The 26629-nt window shown below is 35.3% G+C and overlaps 1 protein-coding gene across 1 annotated transcript in view; it reads left to right on the forward strand.

The window, feature by feature from the left end:
* Positions 1-26069, forward strand: part of ANGPT1 (angiopoietin 1) — a 151053-nt gene extending 124984 nt beyond the window's left edge. Inside the window, exons 8-9 of the mRNA XM_021546436.3 lie at positions 17467-17597; positions 25703-26069. Coding sequence (XP_021402111.1) covers positions 17467-17597; positions 25703-25863 — 292 coding nt within the window. The 3' untranslated portion in view covers positions 25864-26069. The remainder of the gene's footprint in view (positions 1-17466; positions 17598-25702) is intronic.
* Positions 26070-26629: the final 560 nt, after the last annotated feature.

Below are 26629 nucleotides of genomic sequence, written 5' to 3' on the forward strand. Positions count from 1 at the left end.
ATGGGCTGGTGGAGTTGCCAAGCTACTCTGTGATAATTGAAAAGTCATTGTAGGCAAGTGAAGATCCTGAACTGGAAGCAAGGTGCTGGACATGGATCAGGGCAGCACCCAGTATGAACACAGGTTGGGGGATGAACAGATCAGGAGCAGCCCACAAGACAAGGCTTTGGGGGTTCTGGTGGGTGAGAAGCTGGACATGGCCCAGCAATGTGTACTCACAGCCCAGAGAGCCAAATGTGTCCTGGGCTGCATCCAGAGCAGCGTGGGCAGCAGGGCAAGGGAGGAGATTTTGCTCTTCTGCTCTGCTGAGGCCTCATCTGATATACTTTATTAATCTCTGGATCCCTCGGAGCACAAGACATGGACCTGTTGGAGCAGTTCCAGAGGAGGGCCATGAAAAATATCACTGAAACTTCTTCCTTGTGAAGAAAGTCTGAGAGAATTGGGGTTGTTCAGCCTGGAGAAGAGAAGGGTCTGGGGAAACCTTAGAGAAGTTGTTCAGTACTTAGAAGGGGTTCATAAGAAAGTTTGGGACAGTGTTTTTATAGGGCCTGTTGCCATAAGACAAGGGATAATGTTTTTAAACTGAAAGAGGATATATTTAGACTAGGCATAAAGAAGAAATATTTTGCAATGAGATGGGGAAATACTGGAACAGGTTTCTCAAATTAGTGGTAGATGCCCTCTGGAAAAATTCCAGGTGAGGTGGGACAGAGCTCTGAGCAATCTGATTTGATTGAAGATGTTCCTGCTCACTGGAATGGAAGATTTGACTAGATGACCTTCAAAGTTTCTTCCAACCCAGACTGTTCTATGATTCTATTATTTTATTCTTTACTAAATACTTGAAAGGATTTTTTAATATCCAAAGGCAGCTCAGAAATTATACAATTTATCAGACACTATCTATTTAAAAATGTTTTATTTTGGTCAAAATGAATGCTAGAGCTCCTTAATGAACCAGTATCTAGGACATGGAGGGAAATCAACTTTGGTGTTCAATAAACACAAGGAAATTATTTTCCTAAGATTTTACAAAAGCACTGGTGTGCAAGTTTTACTAGATATATACTGTTGGTGGTACAGCAGCTTTGTTTCCAAGGCAAAGCTTCCAGTGTAAGTCACATTCAGAATTTGATGCAACAATAGCCTAACCATTATTCATCAATAATAGGTAGATATCTGTTGTCTATTTTCATTATTAGATCTTCCAAGCTGTCTCTAAACTGATGATGTCTTCAGTCTTGATTTTCTCTATCCTTTACCCTTAACAGCTTAGTTTTCAATTCCCTTCTCCAAACTGATCTATTTCCTTCAGCAATACTAGATAATTCTCCATATATTCATCTTCATGTGCCTGCAGAACACACCTTCCAGTAGTTTTTATAGGATATTTGTATGAGACTTTCAGTAACTAAGTTTGATTTTGCTCTTATGATTCTAGAATATATTCTGTCCTTTGGCATTTTAGGGCTTTTCAGCCACTTAACTGAAAGAGGATCTTGTTTTCCAATATGTTCCAACACAGCTATCACTATGGAACATAGTGGGCATGACATTATCTCCTCCTCCAGACTCCTAAACTTTTTTAAGAAATGGAAAATATATGAGCAAGAACAAAAGTATCTTATTTTCCCATAAAGATTATCTACAATAAAATAAACATAAATTCAAACTTCAGGCAAAGAAAAAAAGAATATTTTGTAACAATTTTTTGTCCTACAGATCATCCTAGATTTAATGAATTTAAGTGATTATTCACGTTTTCCTACAGGTAGGTGAGATAAAGATTTTTTAGTGTTAAAGCTGTTGAGCCCTAGGAACAGACTGCAGGACCCTATCTGAGACACTCGATTCTCTGTGCATGCCTGTGGAGAGATAAGCAGCTTAGACAGAAGCCAAATCAGGCAACATGCAGAGCACAGAGCAGCCTAGAATTAACCATCAGGAAATTCTGAAAATAGCAAGGCATCCATTTATATCCCCTGACAGTTCACAGCCCACAGCCTGAAGGTAGGAGACAATGTCTTGTCTGACTCAGGAAAGAAATGAAAGGCCTTGGGTTAATGCATTCATTTGCCAGAGGGTGTCCAGACCATAGCTATTGCTTCCCAAGAGAAAGCAGCAATCCTTGCTGCCAGGGAACAGGCTCCTCGATGGGTCCCTGACACTGTGCAGGGATGAGTTCACTGCCAGTGGATGAATAGGTACCAGGTCACTTGTCAATGAAGTGCAAGAGGGATTTCTAAGATTATGCTCCCTGTTCCGTGTCCTATTTTGAATTCAATAAGTTTTTATTAAATTATGTAATTATGTTATAAAGCAGTATATACTATTCTGTACACACATTTGTACTCAGTAAATCATGAGTAATTTATTTGAAGCAGGACACATGTTGCTGGTTATGGCATGCTGAGGGAAATTTTGTGGTTTTAAACCTTTGTCTTGCCGAGTCCATAAAAACCTAACTCCTACATGGTGAGTAGTAGTCATTCAGATCAGTAAATTTTTATATGAAATGATGAGAGCAACACTGACTAGTATCTCAGTATCTCAACCACTTACTACCCAGTGAAGAATTATTTTTTTTTTTTAAGTATGTTTATGTGAGAATAATGTAACTCTAGACAGGATAGTGTTATGAAATCCTTGCTGAGGGCTACTGTGGAGGTACACAAGTCTGAGGTCTAAGAAAACTCTTTAATGAATGTAAGTATTGACAGAAAATTATAATTTGAAACTCAGTAGGGATCTCCTTTTTGCATATTGTAGTTCAGTGGAGATTCCACAAGGTCTGTCCCAGCTAACAGGGGAAGACACTTTCCTTTTGTTTTTATTGTCTTTGCTATCTACATTGGCAGCCTTCTTGCACAGTATTACTCTCTGTTAAGCCTTTTACTCTCACTTTATGCCACCTCTACATTTACATTATGAAATAATTTCAAACAAGTATTTTAACAAAATTTATCAAATCCTGTGCTGAATGGACTCCACTGTCCACAAGAGCTCTCACTTCTACCAGTAACAACACCAAAGAGGGCTACATTTCTTTAAACTGCTTGCATCAAAGTATCTACCAAGAGCTAAAACGTACTGGTTTTGCTGGTGTATATTTTGATACAGAAGTCATTAACATTGTTTCTTCATCTCCACTGGGCTTTGACATGAAACAGCTCTTGAATAAAAGGATCTTGTGTAGCTGAGACTTCTGGATATTTGCCACCCATGAGGAATTTTTTAATGTCAAAACTGTTCTTCATAGAATATTCAGACATCTCCAAGGTCATGTAGCTTTTAAATTCAGACTATCCATCACAAAGACTTAAGTGATGTGCTATTTGCTTCAATTTCTATAAAAATGAATAATATAATAATTTTTATTGTTACAATAATTTACTTAATTAAAAGTTGTGTGCTCTTGAAATTTTTCACTGTTTTAATCCACTAAATTCTTGTATAATGTGAGTGTTAAAACCCTCTCCGACCTATAATAATTTTCAGAATGTAGATTAGTGTAGTGAAAATTTGTTTACAAAGTGTAATGTAAGAACATGTCAAATGTTACAGATAGATATAGCATCACTGTGAAAATTTAAAGTTTCATTAGTGTTTGTTAGTCAGAAAATTTATGCAGAAAAGAATATGCAGAAAAATTAGAATTGCAGCATAATGCATCTATCTTAAGTGTGCAAGTAGAAAAACAAATGCAAAAGGAAAATTCAGAATGAGGAAAAAATCTCACAGTAAAATTTACAATTGGAAAACATTTCTGTATTGGAAAAATTTCTTTAATGAAAATTCCCTGGCTGCATAATTCACTTCAGTATTATCTGTGCAAGTGTATAGTGCAGTACATTTTCAGGATCAAATTTAGGTCCAGCTCAAAATATTTAATCTAGACATTATTCTCCCCATAACTTTGATCAAAACAGAATAAAATGACACTTCCAAATGCCACTCCTGAAAGGTAGAAAATCTGAGTACAAAAAATGGGATGTGACTCTGATTTCAATGAGAAAACTTATATTCTTCCTGTGGATGACCAAGGTCTCCATCAAAGCGGGGTTGACCACTAAGTGCTTACAAGATGAGGATGAATTTATTTAGTATTAGTGACAATATCTCCAGATTAAAAAAAAAAAAAAAAAAAAAGCTGCTTGCAAAGTTTTCTGAAATTTTCACCATGAGCCAAGCATTCAAACTTAGATCTCCACAAAGCAGAAGCAAAGAATGGGACCTGGAGACCCCCTCAGAGAGTGCAGGCTCTGTGTCTCTGTGTGCCCCCGACACTCTGCCCACTCTCTGAGCAAAGCAAAGCCTGGAGACCTGTCCCCGTGGCTTTGAGCCCAAGCTAAAACACCCTCCTGTGAGTAGGCTCAGTGTCGCGCTTACTGCGACAGTTCAGCTTCCAGCCAGGACAGAGTGTGGGCAGAATGAGCTCATGTCTGCCCAGAGAACTGACAGAGCAAGCTTTCATCTGCTTGAAAAACACAAGCAGAAAGTCTGAGTGACCCCTGTTTAATCTAGAATGTACATGGTTAAAGTCTTTGAAATCTATTACCAGCTTCCCAGCCAACCAATGCCAGTGGTTTTTCCCCATCCTTTTTTATCATTAATAGCTCGACTGGCAAGGTTTCTAGAGCTTGATCCTGAGAACACTTTCTGTGAACAGTGATTCACTATATTTTCAGCAAATGCCAGCAAAGTGGTATGGTATTTTTTGTGTGTTTCCTTCTTTCATGAGTCAAAAAGTAAAGTGTACCTGTAGGGCCTGAAGAGAATCTGGCAAAGGGATCATCCCAGATTTTTCAGCAGTCATTTGTTGCACCAGTCTTTAGGTTTCTCATTCTCTTGGGTTTGAGTTTTGGGATTTTTTTCCTATCAAATGAGTACTTGATTCAGCTGTCTCTATCTCTAAGGTAAGGGTAATAAAAAGTTATATCATTAATTATTTGGTCCACATCAGCAATGCAGCAGATGAGTTAGACCACAAAGCAGAGATATACACCACGTCTTAAGAACTGCTAATTTACATAAACCTACCAACAGATAACAACTTGGAATGTCAGAGCACGAACTTATTGTGGTATCCAATACAATGAAGTTTTCATTCTTTGGTTGGTCTGCAAAGATCTGCAAGAGGTACTCAATAGCAATGAAAGTCTAATTAGAAAAAGAAAGAAAATAAAGAAAAATGCCTGGTACCATACAGAGTTTGGTCTCCAGTCTTCTGTTTCATCAGATCCCAAAGGCTGAATTCTTTTTGATTTTAAATCAGTGCTGGAACAGTTCAGCATGCTTGACCCAAGTGCATGTGCACTGCTCATGTTTTGTTTTCTTTTATTTAGAATTATAATTCAGTTGCACTGAAGTAAAACCTCTTTGCACCTACCTCAATGCCTTTTGAACCAAAGGAGTAATTATTGTGGATCACAGCTCTTATTAGGCCATGACCTGGGTTTTTAGGGTGAAAAAGGCATGTAAAACATGCTGAGCACTGTTAGCCTGGTCAGTGTGGCACCAGGAAAGGACTTGGACCATAAATGGGTGACAGTCAGTTAAGCTTTCACTCACAGATGACTGTTGGCCACAAATGACGCCAAGGGAGTTGAAATATGTTTTAATAGTCTGTTTATATTTTTCTACCAAGGTCTTAGTGCCACATAACTCATTTTGGCATTTTTTAAACTTAATTTTGCATTAAGAAAACCAAGGAAACAGTGAAGCCAATATTTATTTTTCAAATAGCTATAAACATTTCACAGAAACTCTCTATGCATCAGTCACTTATAAAATTTGTTGCCTTTTCCTAGATACTTGCCCTTATACTGAAAGCATAACCTTAGTGTGATAATGGAGATGAAAGCCAGAGGATGAGTGTAGCGTGTTGTGCAATACAGGCACTAATGAGTGAAGGGATCAAGCCAGACCTGTTGCACACTATTCAGACTGAAAGTGGGATGTGCTTGTGTACATAAGTACTTTTATTCTACATCCTTTTTCCAATTTAATAAATCTTCCATCAAAAATGAATAATGCTGGTGTGAATGATACTATATGACTAAGACAAGCCTTGGCTTCTCTTTCCTACCTTTTTTTCCTTCTTCTCCTTCCCTTCCTCCATTTTAATTTTTTTTTTTTTTTTTTTTTGCACAGACTTATTTTTACTCATTCTGCTATGTACTCAAGTACTTTTTTTTTTTCTTTTAAGCACATAGTCAGTACTTTGTTGAGGGAGGATGACCAGAGCTTTCACTGAAGGATAAGTCACTCTTTTTTCATTATGATAGCACACTCTTTAAGATGACATAAAACCACAAAAACTTTTTAAAATATAAGGGTCAGAAAGAGATCATGACAATAATTTTGTCTTTAATACTACCTTATATTGTTTCCATATTTGGAAATCATTGCTTCTCCTGTCACCTCCACAAAGTGATTCTTCATTATCTCTTGCTGTTTACTGATGTCATGAGTCTGAGTACATAGCACCAGATAAAGCCCTTTAATCTGACTAGAGGAAATTCATAAACTGTGAAATGGCTTATCCATTAGGACTGAACAAGTTCGAACACAGGTAAGGGAAAATTCTGATTAAGTTTTTGCTTTGAAAATAATATTCCCCAAAACATCCTTGCATTTTCCTCTGGGATCCATGCAGTGGGAAGAACACATTTCTTGACATGAATCCCAGCATAAATCTTGAAAATCTCATGCAGAACCCAAAATATTTATTTTAATGTGTTATTCATTAAGTTATTTCTTTACATTGTTGTCTGTTGGCAGCTGCAAACTCATTACATTCCATCTACATTAAACCAATGCTGTAGTAAGATTTGATAGGGTTATTAGGTCATTAACAACTGGAAAAATTTATAAAACAGAATCTGCAAATGCTGAAAGGGGCACAATTATAAAAGAAGATTTCAGTGCTAGCACAGAATAAAGAATAAATAAGAAAAAAAATTGATGAAAAATTAATTGCAGACTATTTCCAGCTTTCTCAATAATTATTCATTTCCTTATATCCAAGCTCTTCACAAGGGAACAAAACCCACCCAACAAGCTGCCTAAAGATTTCTAAAGCATGTCCTGGTGAAGGCAACAGAGCTGGGGAAGTGCCTGGAGCACAAGACTCATGGGGAGAAGCTGAGGGAGCTTAATCTGAAGAAAAGGAGGCTTGGGGAGACCTTATCACTCTCTACAACTATCTGAGAAGAGGTTGTAGCCAGATGGGGGTCAGCCTCTTCTCCCATGTAACAAGTGACAAGAAGAAACATGAGAGGACTTTTAGATTGGATATTAGGAAAAAAATTTTCTCAGAAAGAATTGCCAAGCATTAGAACAGGCTGCCCAGGGAGGTGGTTGAGTCAGTATCCCTGGAGGTATTATAACTTGTGGAGCTGTGGTGCTTAGCAACATGGTTTAGTGTGGGCTTGGCAGTACTGGATTAATGATTGAACTTGATGATCCTAAAGGTTTTTTCCAACATAATTTTTTTATCATTCTGTGATATTTGAAAAAAACCTTTCACAGTTTCAATTAACTGTTGTGCCGGTGGAAACATGAGGAAAAAATATTATTACACCTAGATGTTTTGTCCAATTCAGTATTTAAATAATTTCTTAGTGGTGATTACATGTTGCACCTTATTCAGCATCCAATTTGATTTTAAAAAGTAAGTTCAGTAGTCATATTTCAGTCAGGAATTCTGTTAGCTACTGTGCCTCTCACTGCTTTTTTAGCCACCAGCTTGGATTCTACACACAACTTCAAGCAATACAAGCCTGTGGGAAGGGGGCATGATTCTTGAACAGAATGACAGTATCCTACTTTCACTGCATAGAGGGGTGAATATTTCCCTAAAGTGAATCACAACAGCTGACTCATCACAGGAGATACTTAAACCTCTGACATTTTTGGAGCAGTTTTTTCAAGGACACTGCCTCATTTTGGTTTGTGCAAAATATTTGGAATCTAAAGACATAATCTAAATGCCAGTCCTTAGGTTTGTTCTTTTTTTGTTTTTTTTCTGCTCCTCACTTACCTGATTCTTACCACTTGCTCTCATAGAAAAGTGAATATTTTTTGGCACTAGTTGTAGGTCTTGATCTGTTTCTCCTACAGGGCAGCGTGCTTAAGGCTCAATTTTCTCACTGCATTGTTTGTGACCTGAGATAATATAATAATAATAATATAATAATACATACCATGGAACTTTAGGGAAATAGTCTAATATTAAGGAGGGGCCAATATAAATTAAACTAAAACTTCAATTTCTTCCCTGCAATGTACTCTGAATCTTTGGGGTAGTAGCTTGTTGCAGGTAGACTGCAGTTCCCTGCCGCACTGTAGAAATATTTAATTGGACCTTCACAATTAGGAAAAAAGCAAGGATCCAGTATCCAGGTAAAATAAAAGACCATGTTCATCCAGAAAGTTACTAATATATTTTTGTTTTTTTTTAAAAGTAAAGGAAATATAAAAACTATGGAACATCAAGAACTAGGCATGTACATATATATATATATATATATATATATATATATATATATATATATATATATATATATTTGTATCTTTGTAAATAGAAATCACACATTCAAATGTCATCTTCATAGATTTCTTCTTCTAATTGCAAAAACAACATAGCAAAGTTTTAATTAACATAATTGATCAATAGAGATGGACTTAGGGTACTTAACATTCTTAGACCACAACTATAGATAATTTCAGGAATAATTCCAGCACACTCTTTATAAAGAAAAAAATAAGCAACAAAAAACCCCACAAGAAACCCAAATCAAAACACTAGCACCCCTCCCCACAACCCACATTGACTATATACTCTTTAGACACATTAGTTTCCAAACGCCAACTTATCTCAGTAAGATTAATATAAATTTTTAACATAAGTCTGTCTATGATATTAGTAACTTTTGTAGTTACTTATGATTAATGACTTTCAATTAAGTGAATTGTGTGGTAAATATTTTACTGTGTCCTGTAAATGACATTTCTCAATGACTGGTAAGAAAAACCCAGTATCTCTACAGTAGCCATCAGGGTAAAAGTAAGCATGAACAGCATGATGATACATGAGTTTTCTATTTCCATTTTATCTAAAACAGTTAATTAGGATAATGTATAACCTATGTGGATGACAGTATATAATTAATGTCACACTCAGGACAACTAAAAGATAGATTTATTAAATCCACTATTACAATATATCTGCATGGATTTCAACAAACTATATTTACGAGACTTTTGGAACTTCCAAGATATTTTGGAAGAAGTACTAAGTTTAAATATTACTGTAGTTGTGTGGGTCTCTTTTACTGGATTTTCAAACATGATTAATCAATTTGAAGATAAGTCAAATTTCCAACAAATGTTCACTGAACTTTTCCACTAACTTCAATGTCTGTAAAACAGATCCTTAAATAAAGATATACAAACACTACAAGTTTCAGCAATTCAGTAAAGATAAGCATCAGAAGGTCTGATTACTTATATAAACCTTAAAAACTTTTAAAATATTGCTTTCTCTATAGAGTCCCTATATTTCTGTACTGAAAAAATCCCTTAAGAATCAGTTTTGGCATTTCTGCTGTTGGCTTCAGTCAAACCCAGGAAGTATGTTTGAGTAGGGAGAAAAAGGTTTTTTTTATTTTAGGTCACATTTTGAATTAAGCAAATTTCTCTAACCTTGGCCTTGTCCATATGCCAGGAAAAAGTTCAGATAACTTCCAATTTTGTATTTTATTTTTTAAGATGTTCATCAATCTTCAATGATATAAAAATAATTTGCATTATCATTTAGCATAGTTTAGTGTTTATATCTCCATTTAGAACATCGATCATCTCTAGTTATTTCAAGCTTGAAATTAATTCAGCTCCTACATTTTATAAATTAATGTTATGTTTTAAAGAGCTGTGAATCAGAACAAAAGCAATAGTTTCTGCAGCAACAGGAAATCTTAGCATTTATATAGCTGGTGAGAGTGAAATTTTTTCTGTAGCAAGAATTTAACTTTCATTTAATAAAAATCTTATAAATCTAATAACTGAAAAGTTTCATTTCGGATTTCCACAAGAAAAAAGCATTGGGGGGTGATTTTGTTTCAATAAGTATTGTGTTGAAAAATAGTTTTAACAGAAAATGGTAGTAGCAGATTAATGTATGTCTTCTGTGCTGTGTTTGGTGAGAGATGAGGGTAGAGGGAATTATTTCTGTTCAACACATCATTGTGATAGCAGCCTTAAATATGTTTCTGTTTCTGTTAGCAGTAAAACCCAGCATTACCGTATGTTTCCTCTCCATCACCACTGTGCTACTGACATCAGCTGCAAACCTAGCGGCTCACACTGCCAGGGACTTTTTGTGGCTTCTGTAGCATGTATTTAAAGTAGGAGAAGCATATGTTTGCCCATTCACTGTCCAGAATAAACATATTTTTAAACACTTGTTGCAAACCGTGACAAAGCACCACTTGTCTGCACACAGCAGTATGAAAGGCTGTGTGCTGTGCATTAGGAAAAATGATCCTGATGTATTTTAATCATCCCTACCCAATATAGTTTTACTCAATAGGTACAGTGATTTTCTCAATTATTAATCTATTAATCAAATTTAAAATAGAAAAAACAAATTTGTTAATTTTATATAAAAACTCACAATCAGTACTACATCCAGGTTTACTAGACTATTTATATTTTCTGTAATGTGTAGATGTGTTTCTTACTCACAGCTGGGTTGTTTGCTTCTTCACTGTCCAAAAGAAACATATTTTTCTCCTTTGACCTGTCAGGGCTGAAGTTCAAACACAAGCTAAACTTCCCGTGGGCTTTTAGAGAGAAAACAAGTTTTTTCAGTTACCAGTGTGCAATTCCAGGGAAGGATTCCTCTACTATAAAGCATTTGTTGTCCCTTAGACTGAAACAATTCCAAAGGAAAAACTGATCATATTCATTTATAGCTGTATTTTATATTCACATTTTATCTTTAAAATTGGCAGATATATGTTGTTATTTTGGATATATTGAATTAATATTTTATTGGCTGGCACATTTCACTTGTCTTAACAGGAGAATGGGCAAGGAGCTGCAGTGATGTCAAACAATAATTACTGCAGGGAGTCGTTGCTTCAGAGCAACTGAGGAGAAATACAGAGCTTATTTTGTCTTACACTTTTCTAAAGGAAATGTAGAAGGAAATTATTTTTTATGTGCAGGCAGCACAAATATTAAGAGACAAATTAAAAATCTGTTAAAGTTGTCAGAGTTACTTACTGCATTATTCAAGTTTTCAACAATTGGAAGAGCCATCCTGCCTACTATTTGCTGTTACAAACTCCATTAGGAATATAATAAAGTTAAATAAAAAGTCCATTAATTTACCAAGTACACTATTTCTCAAGTTTGTACTAAAGATAAGAGCGGGAAAAATTTAGTATTAGGTATTATGGTTTATATTTCTGGTTTTCTCCAATCAGACACCAACTGTGATATTCCCTTTCTGCTTCTCTTTGGTACTTTTACATCAGTTATTCCAAGACAGGAAGAGATCAAGGTGGTGAATTTTTCTTGCAATTCGATTAAATGAGTTAGCAAGAGCTCAACATTTCATGAGTGGTGATGTTTTTGTCATCTTCCTTATTTGTTTCTTCAATTTCTCCAAAGTATTTTCCTTTCTTTTGGGGTAGCTTTTAGTTTACTTCTAATAATTATTTACCTCATCCTGTGCTGCATTCTTGCTAGCTAGTTCATCTTGATTCAAGATTAAAAATTGTGTGTCAATATAATTTAATTTGTTTTCATAAAGAGAATATGCACTACCCTAATGAAATCAAAATGTTTAAGAAGAAGTTTTATTTCCAAAAGAAGAAAAAGGATCAAAATGGGCGCCCAGGCAATCTATGTGTAATCTGGGCAAGGGCACTGGCTAAGATGCCTCTTACTCTACAGTCTGACAGAGTTCAAACTCTCAGGGATCTCCCTGGTCACCACAGATGGCTCATGCCATTCATCATTTCCAGCCAGGAGATGATCTTTCCACTGATTTTAAAAACTAGCAGGCACAGGGGTAATTTCCCTTCATCGTTTAGTGGGAATATTAAATTATGAAAAAGTTAGGGTGTATAGGTAAAATAACAGGGTTAGGATTCCCAGATAGTTCCCACATTATATTTTGTTCCATGTCTAGCCAGCTTTTGGCAGACATTTTAGTTTCAACCCCAGTGACAGCAGTATTTCTCCAGAGTGATTATTTAGATTTTTTTTTTCTCTTGTTCATAACATGTCATCATTGAATATTCATAAGATGTTCTTATTACAGAGGTGATTTTGCTATTAATGGACAACTGCTACCATTGGGAGGCTTGGTGAGATTTTGCAATATGTTCAGGAAAAGGCGCATTGGCAAGAATTCTAACTAACAATATTTAATGTAGATGTGATGTCTTATTAATTGGTAAAAAAAAAGGGGGTTTAATTAACAAATTTTAATTAAAAATAATAAATTAAAACATTTTTGGTGGAAAATAACCCCAAAACATGTACTTAAAGTGAAGCTGCTCTCTGGTTTTGTTTTCTTTTATTTCTTACTTATTATTATTACAATTAATGTCTAGACTTAGGATACTCTTAAGTATTATCTCATACTGGGTCCCCCTAAGTGGTTGCAGTCCAGTGGGCTTTGGTTCACAAAGGGACTTAATCACCTAAATTCCATTATGAATGGAATTGTTTTACTAACACAGCATTTCATGAAACTCTACCAACTTCAGCATCTTTACAAGTGGGTTTAGTTTCAGAAACTTAAGCTATCTAAAATTTAGATGCAGCTGTGAACCAGATGGAAGATGCAAGTTAAATCCTTCCTCAACCTCAAACATTTCTAAACTAGAGGGCAAAGTAATGTCAATCACGTGGGTTTTAAAAACAAAGATGTCTTTCACATGCCTAACATGCAGAACATACCTAAGTGGTGACCAGCAGATTAGAAGGAATGAGATGTAAGTGCCCTCTGTTCCTGTCAAAGTTAGGAAAAAATAAAAACCCAGCAAGGAGAGAGATCAGAAAAGGGAAATCTGGGTGCAGGATTCTGATCCCCACGCAACTATTTTTTTTTTCCATGACCATTTCCATCAAAATTAACAACCCCTCCTTTGAGAATGGATCAGAATCTGGGATTGTCTCCTGCCATGTGGGATGAGCAGGCTGGAGAAAGGACATTTTAGGCTGCAGAGACAAAACTGAGGTGGGAATTTGGAGGCATCCCTTTAAAGTATTTCCCAAAGGCAAGTTTTGTTGTGTCCTCTCCATTTATCTGCTGAATCTTTTAAATCCTACTTCAAGACTCTTGGTTCTCCATATTTAGCTGTTAAGGATATTAGGCCATTACTCATGTTTATGAATTCCACTCAAGGAGATCTCTGCTAAGATTTTTAGCATCATTTGTGGCAATGATGAAATTTGCTCTTAACTCAGCATATTCAAGAGATGCACACTGAGGTGGTTGAGATGGTTCTCTACATCTCTTAATCATGGTTGTTCATGTTTGCAGTAAGCTATTATCTTGTTTGTTTACAAAGTATTTCTCACCAACAAAGATGGATATGACTTTTTAGCGGTTTCATTGAGAGACTGCTAGAAGTAAAGGACTGAGTGATCTCTAGCAACTCTAATGGAAAAAAAATTAGAGAAAACTAGCTAATATTAAATTCTGGGAGTACTACTGAACTCTCACTCATTCTAGTAAAAATAAATAAATAAATACAAAGTTTAAGGTTAGATGTTTGATATGTAAAGCACTTCATCAGAAACTATTTCCTGCACTTTTTGTGATATTTAGCACACAACTTTTTCACATGGATTTATGATTCCATTTTGTTCTTCAGAATTTTTTATATATCATTCCGTATGTTGTAATTTTCACAGCTGTATGTTGCAGAACTATACAATTTTAATATTTATTTGTTATTTATTGGAAATCATTGCAAGTTTATCTGTTAAAGTCTTTAAACATAGTATGAAGATAGTTAAGCTGTATATATTTGAATGAATGTGAGATCATCTAATCACTGCAAAAGCAAAAATTTCTTATGTAAATTTAAAATGTCTTTTCAAGCTGCCCTCCAGTTTATGTAATATTTTTAGATCTACTCTTTGCACACAATATACCTTACTTTTGTTTCAAGGGACTACAGATAGTCAAGTTGTGTCACACAGTAAGAATAGTGAAAAGCAAAACATCCTTAAGAATTCTCCTTCCCTATCTGAGAAATGAGATCCCAAGCTGCCTTTTCTATAATATCACCAGAAAAAATTCAGAATGCTCCTAACATCCATGGTAGATAAGATGTAACGTTTGCAATTTTTTTTAAAATTTGTTGTTTCTTCTTAAGTACATCAACTATGAAAGTTGCTAGTTTCTAAATGAGGGCTGCTCTTTTCCTTGTAGTAAATTTAAAATTTCATTTAAAAAGTCATCAGAATTCCTCAAAATTTAATAATAAAATGAAGTATTTCTCTCATTCCTATTTGCTTATTATTTAATTGCTATTGCTTATTTGTATATTTTTCAGTTTCATTGTATGCAGATAAAATAGATTTGTTCTTGCTTATATGAGTGTGAATTTACTTTCCCCGCATTTTGAGCAGCATTTCCCCTACTTTTCTTGATCAGAATTTTCTGGCTGTGAGCAAGTGGAAAGACTGGAGATATACTCTTAAAAACGTTCTTTGACTTTTAACCAGTAATGAGTAGCTTTTTATTCTTAATTTCCTTTCTTTTATCTCCAAGAACAACCAAGAGGAACTCTACCTTGAATTGCCATTTTTTATAAGGGAGGGAAATTGTGTCCTTGTAGTTATCTGAAGTTTATTTTAAAGGTTCATTCCTACAAATCTGAATCTGAGAATATTGAATAACTAGCTAGGTCCACGTAGTAAGATGTCCTGGGAGCTGGCGGGTTGGTCAGTTGCCTTGCTGCTGTGCAGACTGGCAGTCTCAAGCCAGGCTGGTTTGCACCTGTATGGCTTGAACTGAAGCTCCTGATTGCTTCAGGACCAGTTCTGGGGTTTGGCTGAGATCTGATTTTGGGGTAAAGTAGTGCCAACTTTGCAGTGGCATTTTTTCCCTAACTGCTGGGCAATGCCAATTCAGGGAGAAAGCCCAAAGAAGCAGAATTGCTGTTTCAACTGTGGTTCATCTGCACATGGCTGCAGTATAAGCACATTAGAGTTCAGAGCCAAGTTAAGCTTTATTCTTTTAAAGTCACCGGAGACCTACTAGACAAATTATGTTGAAGAATAGTCAAACATAACTGACAAGATCTAAATCTGTGATGAGTGGAATATTTGTAAAATATCAGGGAAGGTAAAGAGATTGTAAATAATCCTGATGCCCTCACCCTTTGGGGAAAACATTGTAATTTTTTTCAAGTAATAAGTAACAAATAATATTTTTTCATTATGCTTTATGTTTTCTTAGATTGTACTTTTCTTTTTTTTTAATTGGACTAAGTGCATTTTATAGTGCTGATTGCTAATTAAAATGTCTGGCTAGCCTTCTCTTTCTTATTTAAGTAAACAGCATTTGCTTTTTATTCTAACTTTATGAGACTTCTGTGAGCTTTGGTGTGGCTGATATAATGAGGATGTATGGCTGTTTAAACTCAGATCATAGATATCATGTGACAAAATAATTTTTCTATCAGCACAACCTCAAGAAAGTTTATTTTGATCTGCAAAATATTAGGTACAGCCCAAAAAACAAGGCAAAAGTCCAATGAATGAAGATGGGATCAATTCCAGCCTTTCATTTGTATTAAACAAGGAAATGGACAAGTGCAAAGACAGATCTTAGATTAATCTTGTCTAAAATAAACATCCTTTGATAGATTAACATGGTCATTACAGGCTAATTTCCACAATGATTGGGCAATAGCATAATGCAACAACCTTCCTGAATTCCTGTTCCTGGGTTGCTTCTTGTTAAATTACAAAGGATTTTCAGGTTTTTTTGAGGCTTGTACTTGGCCTTATCTATTTTTGTGCTATCAGAAGGTATTTAACTGTGCATGATATTTGTATTTAATCCAAAATGTTTTGAATGTTTATGTGTGTGTAGTTATCTATATCTATATATACAAAATCTGCTCTAAAGATTGAGTCCAAAGGTATTTAATCATCAGCCTCAGCAATGTAACATTCAAAATTAAAATCAAATTAAGATAGGCAGTGTAACTACTTTAAAAGGATAAACCTGACAAATCCTTTTTATTACTAATCTTTTTATTTTTAAATATTCATGCTGATCATCTACTGTCTCAATTTTTAGAGTTGAACAAAGGACACATAGGAAGAAACTCATTGAAAATTAGGTGAAGTTCACATCAGTCTACAAGTGTGAAACTCTGTAGGTTGCTAAATTCTGGTTCTATGCTTTCGCATTTTTTGTAACCTCATCAGATACATTGACAAGGCTTTTCTGTAATGAATTTCTGTGACAAGCCAATCAGATTGGCTTTGTTTGGACCTAATATCCACAGATGCATACAAAACAACAAAAAAACCCCAAAACTAAACCAACAAAACCCAGCAGCCATGCACTTGATTAAGGAAAGCTATCATATGGTGCCCTTGCTCTCATAAGCAGAATTCAGCTACAAAGTTCTGTAGGAGAACCTGGTTTTATTTAAATCTCACTCTTGGGACAGACTCTCCTCATCCTAGAAAAATGCCAATGGCTTAACTACTGCTACTACTGTAGACTAGCAAGGTTAGGAATGTTTTTTACTCCTGCTGTTACTCTCCTCTCCTCTCCTCATTGTTGCAGCTGAGCTCTGGCTCCTGATTGTGGTTTCAACTAGTTGAATTCTCCTTAAAAAAAAGTAATGTTTTGCATTGCAAATTATGAGGACTTTTGTGGCTTGAACTCTAAGTTATTCTTAATTTGTTACTCAGAGACAGCTTTGGCATTATTGGGTTGTTGGCTTGTGCTGTAAATGGTGGAATTAAAATTTCTAAGGCTGCTAAAATCCTCTTCCAAGCCCAGGCATTAATAACATGACTCCTGTAAACTGGGGTTGCTGTTTCTGTTCTGCAGGAAAGAAACAATAAAAAAAACAGCTACTCAAGTACTCAGTTATTCTGCCAATGTATTCCAGATAACTGGGCACCTCTTCTCACTCCTCTCTCACTCTACGTTTTAGTCTTTCAAGTTCTGATACCTTGAGCTTGGTTTTACTGTGGAGGAAGGACTATGTTCTACTACAGATACTCTGAAAAACCCTAAATGTCCCCTTTTAACACCCAAAAAAATATTGAGCTAAAACACAAGAGATTCATGAGATTTCTGGGTGCAGTTCATACAAAGCCAAGTTGATATGGAAAAAATCTGCATTTCTTATCTTTCTTTTCTATTTTGGTGACCCTGATTGTTTTTTCTTGTTTCAGACTCTATTTAAAAGGTCACAGTGGAACTGCTGGAAAACAGAGTAGTCTGATCTTACATGGTGCTGAATTCAGTACAAAAGATGCTGACAATGACAACTGCATGTGTAAATGTGCTCTCATGTTGACTGGAGGTGAGTACAACTGACTCTGAAAATATGTTGCATTAATAGGAATCTACAGTGTTTTCCTAAAGCAACCATAGATTAAGTTGTTTTATGGATGCATAAGTCCTGAGTGAAAATTTATTTTGTTATTATTACTGCTACTTTTTTCTATACATATATTGTCATAATGTCAATACCTCTAGATTCCTATCAGCCGAGAAAGAATCCTTCAGAGATTCTTCAGAGTGTACTTCAGCACTGAAGCTGTTGCAACAATGTCAAAGAGGAAAGCATAAGTTAGTGTAATTGTTTAGGCAAGAAAGGCAAAATAAAAAAGATAAAGATAAAAGATTTAAAAGGTGGAAAGAAGTTTGTCAGACATTGGAAAACAACCAGCAAATAAAGAGTGACATGGTAAAGTTTAGAAACAATCAAAATCTAGACTTGTAATACATTATCTATTTCACTTAGGGATGTGATCCTGTTATTAAGATATTTATAATTGTTAAACTTTCTCTGTTAGGTTAGCATAATGCATAAAGACACTAAACAACTAGTCCTCTCTCCTGTGAAAGACTAGACCTGCAACCACCTGTTTAAATATGGAAGGTTTAAGCTGATGTCCTTTGTGAGCTCAGTCAAACTAGAGAAAGAAAGAAGAGCTGAGGTGGGGAAGAGCACAGACAAGTTTCACTGGGACAGTTTAAAGACCCAAGTCAATTTGACTCCCAGCAAGTATAGTTTACACTGTATAGAGTATAGTATATGATTGGTACATTTTCCCTCCAGCACAGAGAATGAATATCTGATATTATCTCTCCATTCAGACTCCTAATGCTCCAAAGAGTGAGAATTTTCTCTGGAAAATGATAATTAATCCTAGTCCCTATATGGTCTAGTTCATTTTTGTCTCTAAAATACCACATTATTGCAGAAAGCTTAAATTAGGATTCTTTGGTTTACTGACTGTATGACCAAGAAAGGCCCTTTCTCATCTTCACATCTGATCTTGTCTGGAGACTCTCTTTCAGTGATTTCTAACTCCCCTGGAAAAAAATTCTGTAGTATGTACATTTTTAAATATTTTGGATCAGACTGTTAAACCTGTATTATTTGTGGTTACTGGCACTCACTCTGAATTCAGCTGAGGTCACATTCAGGTACATAAAAGCCTCTAAAACAATCATCTGCTAACAGAAGATGGTTTTGTATCATTGAGAATTTATATCACATGCACAACCCAACTCCTCATTCTCTTTCTCCAATTAGAAGTGACCCAGTTGGGAAAGTCTTAGGGATATCATAGTAGAGTTATCATGGGAAGCTTCTTCCAGTAGACAGGTGATAAGACACTACGTTTTCATTTCTATAAAAAAAATAGAACCTAACCAGATAGATCTGGAGACAGAGAGTGGATAAGAAGTCGGTAGATTATTTTAATTAAAGCTGTTGTCCTTTCCCTTTGGAGAACATACTAAATTAAAGTGTGTTACTTCCAGGGCAGACCAGAGTCTAGGGAGAAGCTCTGAGTGTGGGTTGTGTCTGTGCTGAAGTGCAGACTCACTCACATGTCTGAGCTGCCTGGAAACACCCCTACTCCTGTCAGCTGCTTCTGGGAGCTGGGGCTTTGTTTATTTTCCTGCCCTGAGTTCCATGACAGGTCAATGCCCTGCTAAGGTCAGTCTGCTGTTGAACAACCATTCCACAAGGTTCACATATATTGCTGCAGCATTCCTGTAAATCAACAGCATAGCCACATATTGGAATTTACTGGTACCAAATGAAATGAATAGGGAGGAAGAGAGTGAGGAAACCACAAGTTTAGCAAATCACCACACAGTAAAAGGAGATGCAATTAGTCTTTGGAGACAGATGAATCTACTCTTTTGGCCTAGACTCTGCGTACTGTTCCTTTGGAGACAGGTTGTACAGCACTGTAATTTGTAGTTCCTCAGGAAAGACTTTAATCATGCTAGAGTTCTCCTCAAACACTCTGCTATGCTTTTCTCCTTGAAACAGCTTTCTTATTCTTGAGAAATATCAGAATTTAATTAAATACCAAAACATCTTTTTAGGGAGTATATTTCAGTTTTCTACCAGACAAAGACTAATTTAGAAAAGTAGCAATGATAACAGGTTTTGGAAAACCTCTTTTTCTTTCCCCAAAAAGATATCAGAATGTTAGTTTTGGCAACATCACAGAGAGCTCTTTAATGATGAATGGTATGAAATCTGCAGGCAAGTTTCTAGCTATCTTGACAGTTTGGTTGAGTCTGTTATCTCTATGAGGTGAAATGAATATATTTATGTCAGGAATAAAGGCTGAGATAAGCCAAAGCTCAAGACTGTGATATGGTTATAATCAAGGCTGAAAAAAAAATATAAGGAAAATACACATTTGTCTCTGTGATCTTGCTAGTTGTCAGTTTTATTTGGTCTATATCATAACTATTATTCTCTCCTCCTCTCATCCTTCTTCCCTAGAATGAGAAATTAAATACTAGGAGAATAATAGAGAAGTACCAACAGTGTATTTTGTGTGTGTCTTTCTTTGCTTCTAAAGAGCCCTGCCATGCTACTTGACTCTACCTTTACATGGATTTTAGGGAATGCCTTCAAAATTATATGCATGAGCTGGATTCTTAACCCCTCTAAACTGTCATCCTTTTTAAATGTTTTAGCTGCTTTTTTTGACTTGGAAAATTTAATCTAAGCATGTTTGCTTTATTTTAAAGGAAGACAAATTTTTCATTCAAATAAGTTCTTAATTTTTTTCAATATCTTAGGCCAGTAAACTAAAAAAAAAAAGTTATATATATGCATATCCCCATATTATTTTAAGCCTTAGTCTGAAGAGTGCCCCAATGAGTTACATACACAGCTTTTTTGCAAGAAATGACACTAAAAATACAAAAAATTGTCACCAGAATAAGTCTATGAGTAGAAGTTCAAAATACTTGGATTTCCAATAGAGCCCTTAACATTTAACATATCTGGATCAGATTCCTGGGCCAAATTCCCATCTGTTTTGCCAGATGCCACCTGTCAGCTGAGCCCCAAATTGTTTGTGAAGTTGTTTTCCGTCACTGGAAAGTGACTTATGGTATCTTGGCTCACCAAGAAAGAGTTTTAAGGTGATTTTCTTTGCCTGGAATTCACTGCAGTCTGAGGTGTTCACAAAGTTTACCTTGCTTCAAATGAGAAGTGAGAATATTGCTAAAGTTCTGATCCCTAAAGTAATTTGACAAAGACAGGGAGACTTTCTAAATTTCTTGCCAGGTGTGAAGCAGCATAGATGACTGAAATAAATTGTTTTATTTTACTGGAAGCAGATGTCCATCCAGCTGGAGTCTCCTGTCTCTGACAACAGTCAGAGGCATCAGAACATGATAAATACAGGCATAAGAACAATGAAAATAAATTATACCTCTCTTGAGAATTTTCTCAGTATCTTTTGAATCTCAGGAGCTTCCTGAGTCAGAGAAATACGTATTTAGTAAACACATATTTATTGAGCCTCAATAGATTTCTCATCTATTAAGTCAGAGGTTGCTCAATGACTCGAAAACCACGTTGCATTCACTACCTGTTGTTTCACTGCTTTTTTCTCTAAGTGGTGAATTGTATAAATATCTGCCAAGAAGAGTATGGAAGATTTATGTCATGACTTGGAGGGAAGTTCTTGCCAAAATACAGAAATCTGTTCATACACTCCAATCAGAAAAGCCACGGTTTTTCTTATCTTCTCCTTGAAACAAAATATTTGAAAGAAACAATGGCAGGACACTTAAGAATATCCAACCTGAACTCCCAGATATGCACATAATTACATAAAAAAGCACAATTTTAAAATTTTTATTCATATTCCTGCTTTCATAAAGTAGTTGCTCAGAAAACATAATTAATGAACTACCATTTATACTGCCAAATATTTTTATGAAAAAATATAATAAAATGGTTAGAATAGTATTTGTTTTCTTGTTTTAAATAATAAAATATTTAATTATACATATGATTATGCAGAACTTCAAATAAAAATATTACTATATTTGTATGTTTATCAGGGTTAAATATGGGCAACTGTAATACAGTGTTAGAAGATCTTCAGGAAGTGACCAACTTTTGATGTATTAGAACATAGTCACCAGTCTGCAAGTTTCATGTTATTTTTACCTCATAAAAAGGTCCCTATAAAAGGGTCTGCATTATCCAGTGGATATGAAAAGCTGATGCCTTTTCATCTTATATCCTGACAACTAATTTCTAATTTAATCTTCAGATTGTCAAGTGGTAGTCTGGTCAATCCAATACTCTAAGGAATAAAATAATATACTTTGCATCTTATTGAATGGCCTGCACTGATCCTGCTGCATTTAGAGACATTCAGTGTTCTCAGGAGGGAGAATTGAGGTGTAAGAGGAAAGCATCTGCCATCAAACGTGCAGTGTTTAGACATTCTATTATTTTAGAATGTAAAAGTCAACTAAGAACCTCCCATCAAACCTGAGCAATCATTGCAGTTCCCAGTGAGCACCAGCCTGAGAGTGCACTCATGAATTGATGAGCATTAGGTCACTAAAAAAGAATTTTACAAGCATACATGCTTAATTGCAGTTTATACAAGCCAAAAAAGCAAATCTGTTAGCTTTGGCATACAAAAGGCCTTTTTTAATATTGCTTTGACAAAGAAGATTCTATCATGTAAAAATTATATTTGTCACTTCAGAAAACCATTATAAAAGATGCTTGTGGTTTTTTTCTTTTAATATTGTTACTCATTTAAGAAAAGCCCCTTTATTAGGTATTTCTGCAAGAATTTGTGGAAATTATTTTAATATACATTAATATTCAGTCAAAGATATTGTACAGTTTAGCTATAGTATAGTCTGAGATAGGTAGTTTAAGCATAAAAAATATATTTATTAATGAAAAGAGCTGACATGAAATTTAATAAATTCCCTTTGGTTATAGCAACATGAATTAAAGACCAAAGAACAACAATATACAATATGTCAACCTACTTTAACTGTTCCAGAAGAACAGCCATCTACAGTGAGGATTCATTTCTATTCGTATAGCTGAACTTTCAAACAACTTATCTATGCATTATTTAATTTATATTTTGTCTGGAAAATATCTTTTATGACCTAAGGATTTTTCTTACAAACAGAGATGGTAGTGCTGCTTGTACTATACAAGATATTTGAGGTGGGCTAACTTAAAAAATTGAATTTGCCTTCTGTTCAAATATGTATTTAGTGACTCTGTGATCACAACATCTTGAAGAAACTACCTCTCTTTCTGAATAAAAGCTCTCTTAAATGTCTCATGAAAGCCTTCTTTTTACCACTTCACTTTAAATTCTTGCTTATATTATTATTTCTTACAATGCCCACTCTTCATCATTTTCATGCCTGATTCAAATATCCCATGGAAATTGTTGCCAAAAGTAATCTCCAAAGTTAAAATCTTACTGCGGTTCAAAGATGGCTTTATAATTATTTGGGAAAGCCATTACCTTGCAGAGAAATATAAACAAGATTATTCATAAGAAAATCCTGGCTACTGAGGGTCTTTCCTTGGGTCAGGCTGTCTCACATCTCTGGAGGTGTTTAATTTGATGTTTTCTGCAATGGCAGTGCTGCAGGTATATCTTTCAGAAACCTCTGGTTTACGTTCCCTCATTTCATCATAGCTACCAGGAAAATCACTGCTTGCGTTCCTCTTTCCCTCAACACACAAAGCATCTGCAAAAAATTTTTCCTTTGCATCCCCTCAAAGATGCGAGTTTCGGTGTTGACACATGCAGTAGGAAGCCTTGTGATAATCTGAGGCCCTAAGGGGAGTGAAGGCCTTTCAGAGGACTGCAGGGGAGCATGGAGAGAAATAACTATATGGAGAAAAAAAAAGCCACCAGGAATCAAAACAAAACAAAATTTAAAAAAAAAAGACAGTGAGAAAGTAAACCCAAAGTTTTACTGCAATATTAGGAAACATCTTTAAAACATTCATTCTCACTAACAAGAACAGTACAATAGAAAAAAATATCATTAAAACATGTTTTGAAATAAGTGCTTATTTAGAAGAAATCTATGATGAGAGGTTGGAGCAAGTCCTCATAAATGTTTTATAAAATTATTTGTTTCTTTGGCTTATTCCAATTTTTACATTGATTTTATATGGCATCACTGAAAACCGTCACCCCAAAAAAGACCATTTATGCCTCTATTCCTTTAAGATGAAATGGTAACTAGGTCAGCTTGCCATGTCTTCATCCCAACACCATAAACAGAACCCAGCTGCATCTGAGTTCCAGCTTTGAAAAATGAGGATTAGGATTTCTCTGTTTCATTTTGTCTTAAATTTCTACAAGATTATACTCTGGTTACAGTAAAACATCAGCTGTACAGCTTTCCCTTTCTTTGGTTATTGCCCCCTTAGGCATAACATTGAAATCAAAGGGAGGACAGCTGTACCAAAATAGAAAATTTTCAGAATTTATCTGGCATAAATTCATCCCTCAAGATTTCATTATGAAGTGTTACTTAAAAAAAAAATACAAAACACTAAGTACTTTCCAAAATCTTAAAAATTACAAGAATAGAAGCATAAAGTATGCAAATCTGAATAGAAATAACAGAGTTAGCACTGGTTCTGAACGCTAAGCACAATCAATATCATATCGGTCATAGTAGTAGTAAACCATAGATTAAAATACTTTCATATAATGCATTCATTATAGGCAAATAAAAGTCTAACCCCTAAATATGATGGAATTGGGGAATTCCCTGGGACATTGAACATTGTCTAAAAGGAGTTTGTCACAGTTTAATTCCTTTTCCAGAAGTCAAAGTAGAAAACACACAGAAAATTTTAAATTCTGCATTCTAGTGCACTGTGACACCTGCAGAATTCAGTATGCACTCATTGGATGATCAGTTTGCCATTACCAGTATTAATAGCAAATGCTTCACAAGGGGTCCTAGGAAGTTTACAATACTGTGATGTGCAGGCTGAAATACCATTTTTTAAAATTAAAGTAGCATTTAACTAAAAAAAGCAAAAGATCACTATCTGATCTTTATGATCTTATGTGCCTCATGACACAAATGTTCAATACAACAATTTTCCATGGAAAGATGCATAAAAACTGTGCTAAAGATTTACAAAATTATAGGTCTCATTATGAAAAAAGTCCCAACAGAAATCTTTCTGACAAATAGAACTCCTAGCCACAGATGTTAATACATTTTTGATATTGGGGATATTTGCTTTTTGCAGTCTGGGAATTCATTCTGCTTTTCTCAGTCTGAACTAAGCATCTTTCTCTTACTATACACAGATACTCTGCAAGGTGTTGGAGAGAAAATTCTATTTCCATCAAGGTATCCAGCAAAACTCCCACTACTTTCAGTAGAATTAGCATGTCACCTAGTTTATATTTGTTGATTTGTGTTCTGTAGTCTGGTGTTGCCAGGTTTCATGTTATTTGGAATTTTTCTTAAAACTCTAGGTCTCATGGCAATCTAAAAATCACCTAAACAAGAAAAGATCTTGGCAAGATAAACAAGAGTGCTCACTGATTAATTTCATCTTAAAGCAACAATTTAAAATAGGGCAATGGAGCTCCACAATTCTCATCATTCAGGTGTTGACAACATCTATTCTGGAAACGAAAGTAACTGAGCAGTGAATAATCATAGTTAAAGCAGTAGAAAAGGGCTGGTAAATAAAATAAAATCATGTTTATACTCAAAATAATAGGTGAAATGATTCAAAATACTTTTGAATTATGGTCTTTTTCTGCAGTTTAAATGAAAAATACAATACTGTCCAAATATGAAAACCACTTCATTTGTTTTTCATGTTCTTGCTTTTACTTCACATACTGGATATAAAACTAGAACGTGTTGGGATGTAATTACTTTTTCAATTCTGTAAATACATGTGTGCATTCTCCAGCACTGCTGACTATAGAATAGCACAAAAGAGCAAAAAAGGAAAATATGGAAATACTACACCAGCACTATTAATGAGCCATTTGCCAGAATTTCCTAATCAGATAAACCTAATACTTCAAAGTAAAATATTTAGTGCTCTTTCAGTTTAATATTTTGCCTTACCTGTTTCAGGGTGGTGGTTTGATGCCTGTGGCCCCTCCAATCTCAATGGGATGTTCTACACGGCGGGACAAAACCACGGGAAGCTCAATGGCATCAAATGGCATTACTTCAAGGGCCCCAGCTACTCCTTGCGCTCCACCACCATGATGATCCGGCCTTTGGACTTCTGAAGGAATTCCGCAGTGGGTCCTGGAGAAGCCAGGCTGGCACCGCCCTCAGCAGCAGCACTGTCCCAGTCGGAAGGTAAAAGCGAGGGGCTCCGAAAGCAGCGCGTAGGGATGGTGGAAAGCCGCTTCGCTGTCACTCCATAGCCTGCAAACACTTCCCAACAGCCACCCCATCTTCTGATTACTGCGGGGAGCTTGGTTTAGAAGAAGGTGGCTGAAATGATTTTCCAAAAAACTGGATTTGGCTATTCTGCACAAACTTGGTGCTTGCCAGCGGATGTCATTTTTTTTCTTTTTTTTTAATTCAACAACAGGATCAGAATTTTAAGAACTGGAACATATCAACCATGGCCTATTGAGTAGAATGTTATTCAGCAGTGAAATGCCAACATTATACCCATGAAAATGGATTACAGAGACACTTTTATTAAAACAAAGCATCCAAGTTGACCACTCCAAATATTGTTTTTCTTAGTGAACTGAATTTGAGCAGTGGATGGATTTATGTGAATCCCAGAATCAAATTATTTGTGCAAATAAAATTTTTTATTAAATAATTTAAGGACAGGTTTCTAATAAACTGAGTCAAACATATGAAAAATAGTAAGGATAATAAGCATAAATTCCTCAGTTGCTCTGTAGAGGTAAATCAGGTAATTGTCATAATCCTTGAGCTAGGATTTATAGTGTGATAACAAAAGTAGCTGTGTTTTTAGGTTTTTCCTTTCTTTCATTAAAAGCAGTCTGAATGTCATGTAGAATAATTAAT

Source organism: Lonchura striata, chromosome 1 (assembly GCF_046129695.1).
Source record: "Lonchura striata isolate bLonStr1 chromosome 1, bLonStr1.mat, whole genome shotgun sequence".
Taxonomy (NCBI): Eukaryota; Metazoa; Chordata; class Aves; order Passeriformes; family Estrildidae; genus Lonchura; species Lonchura striata.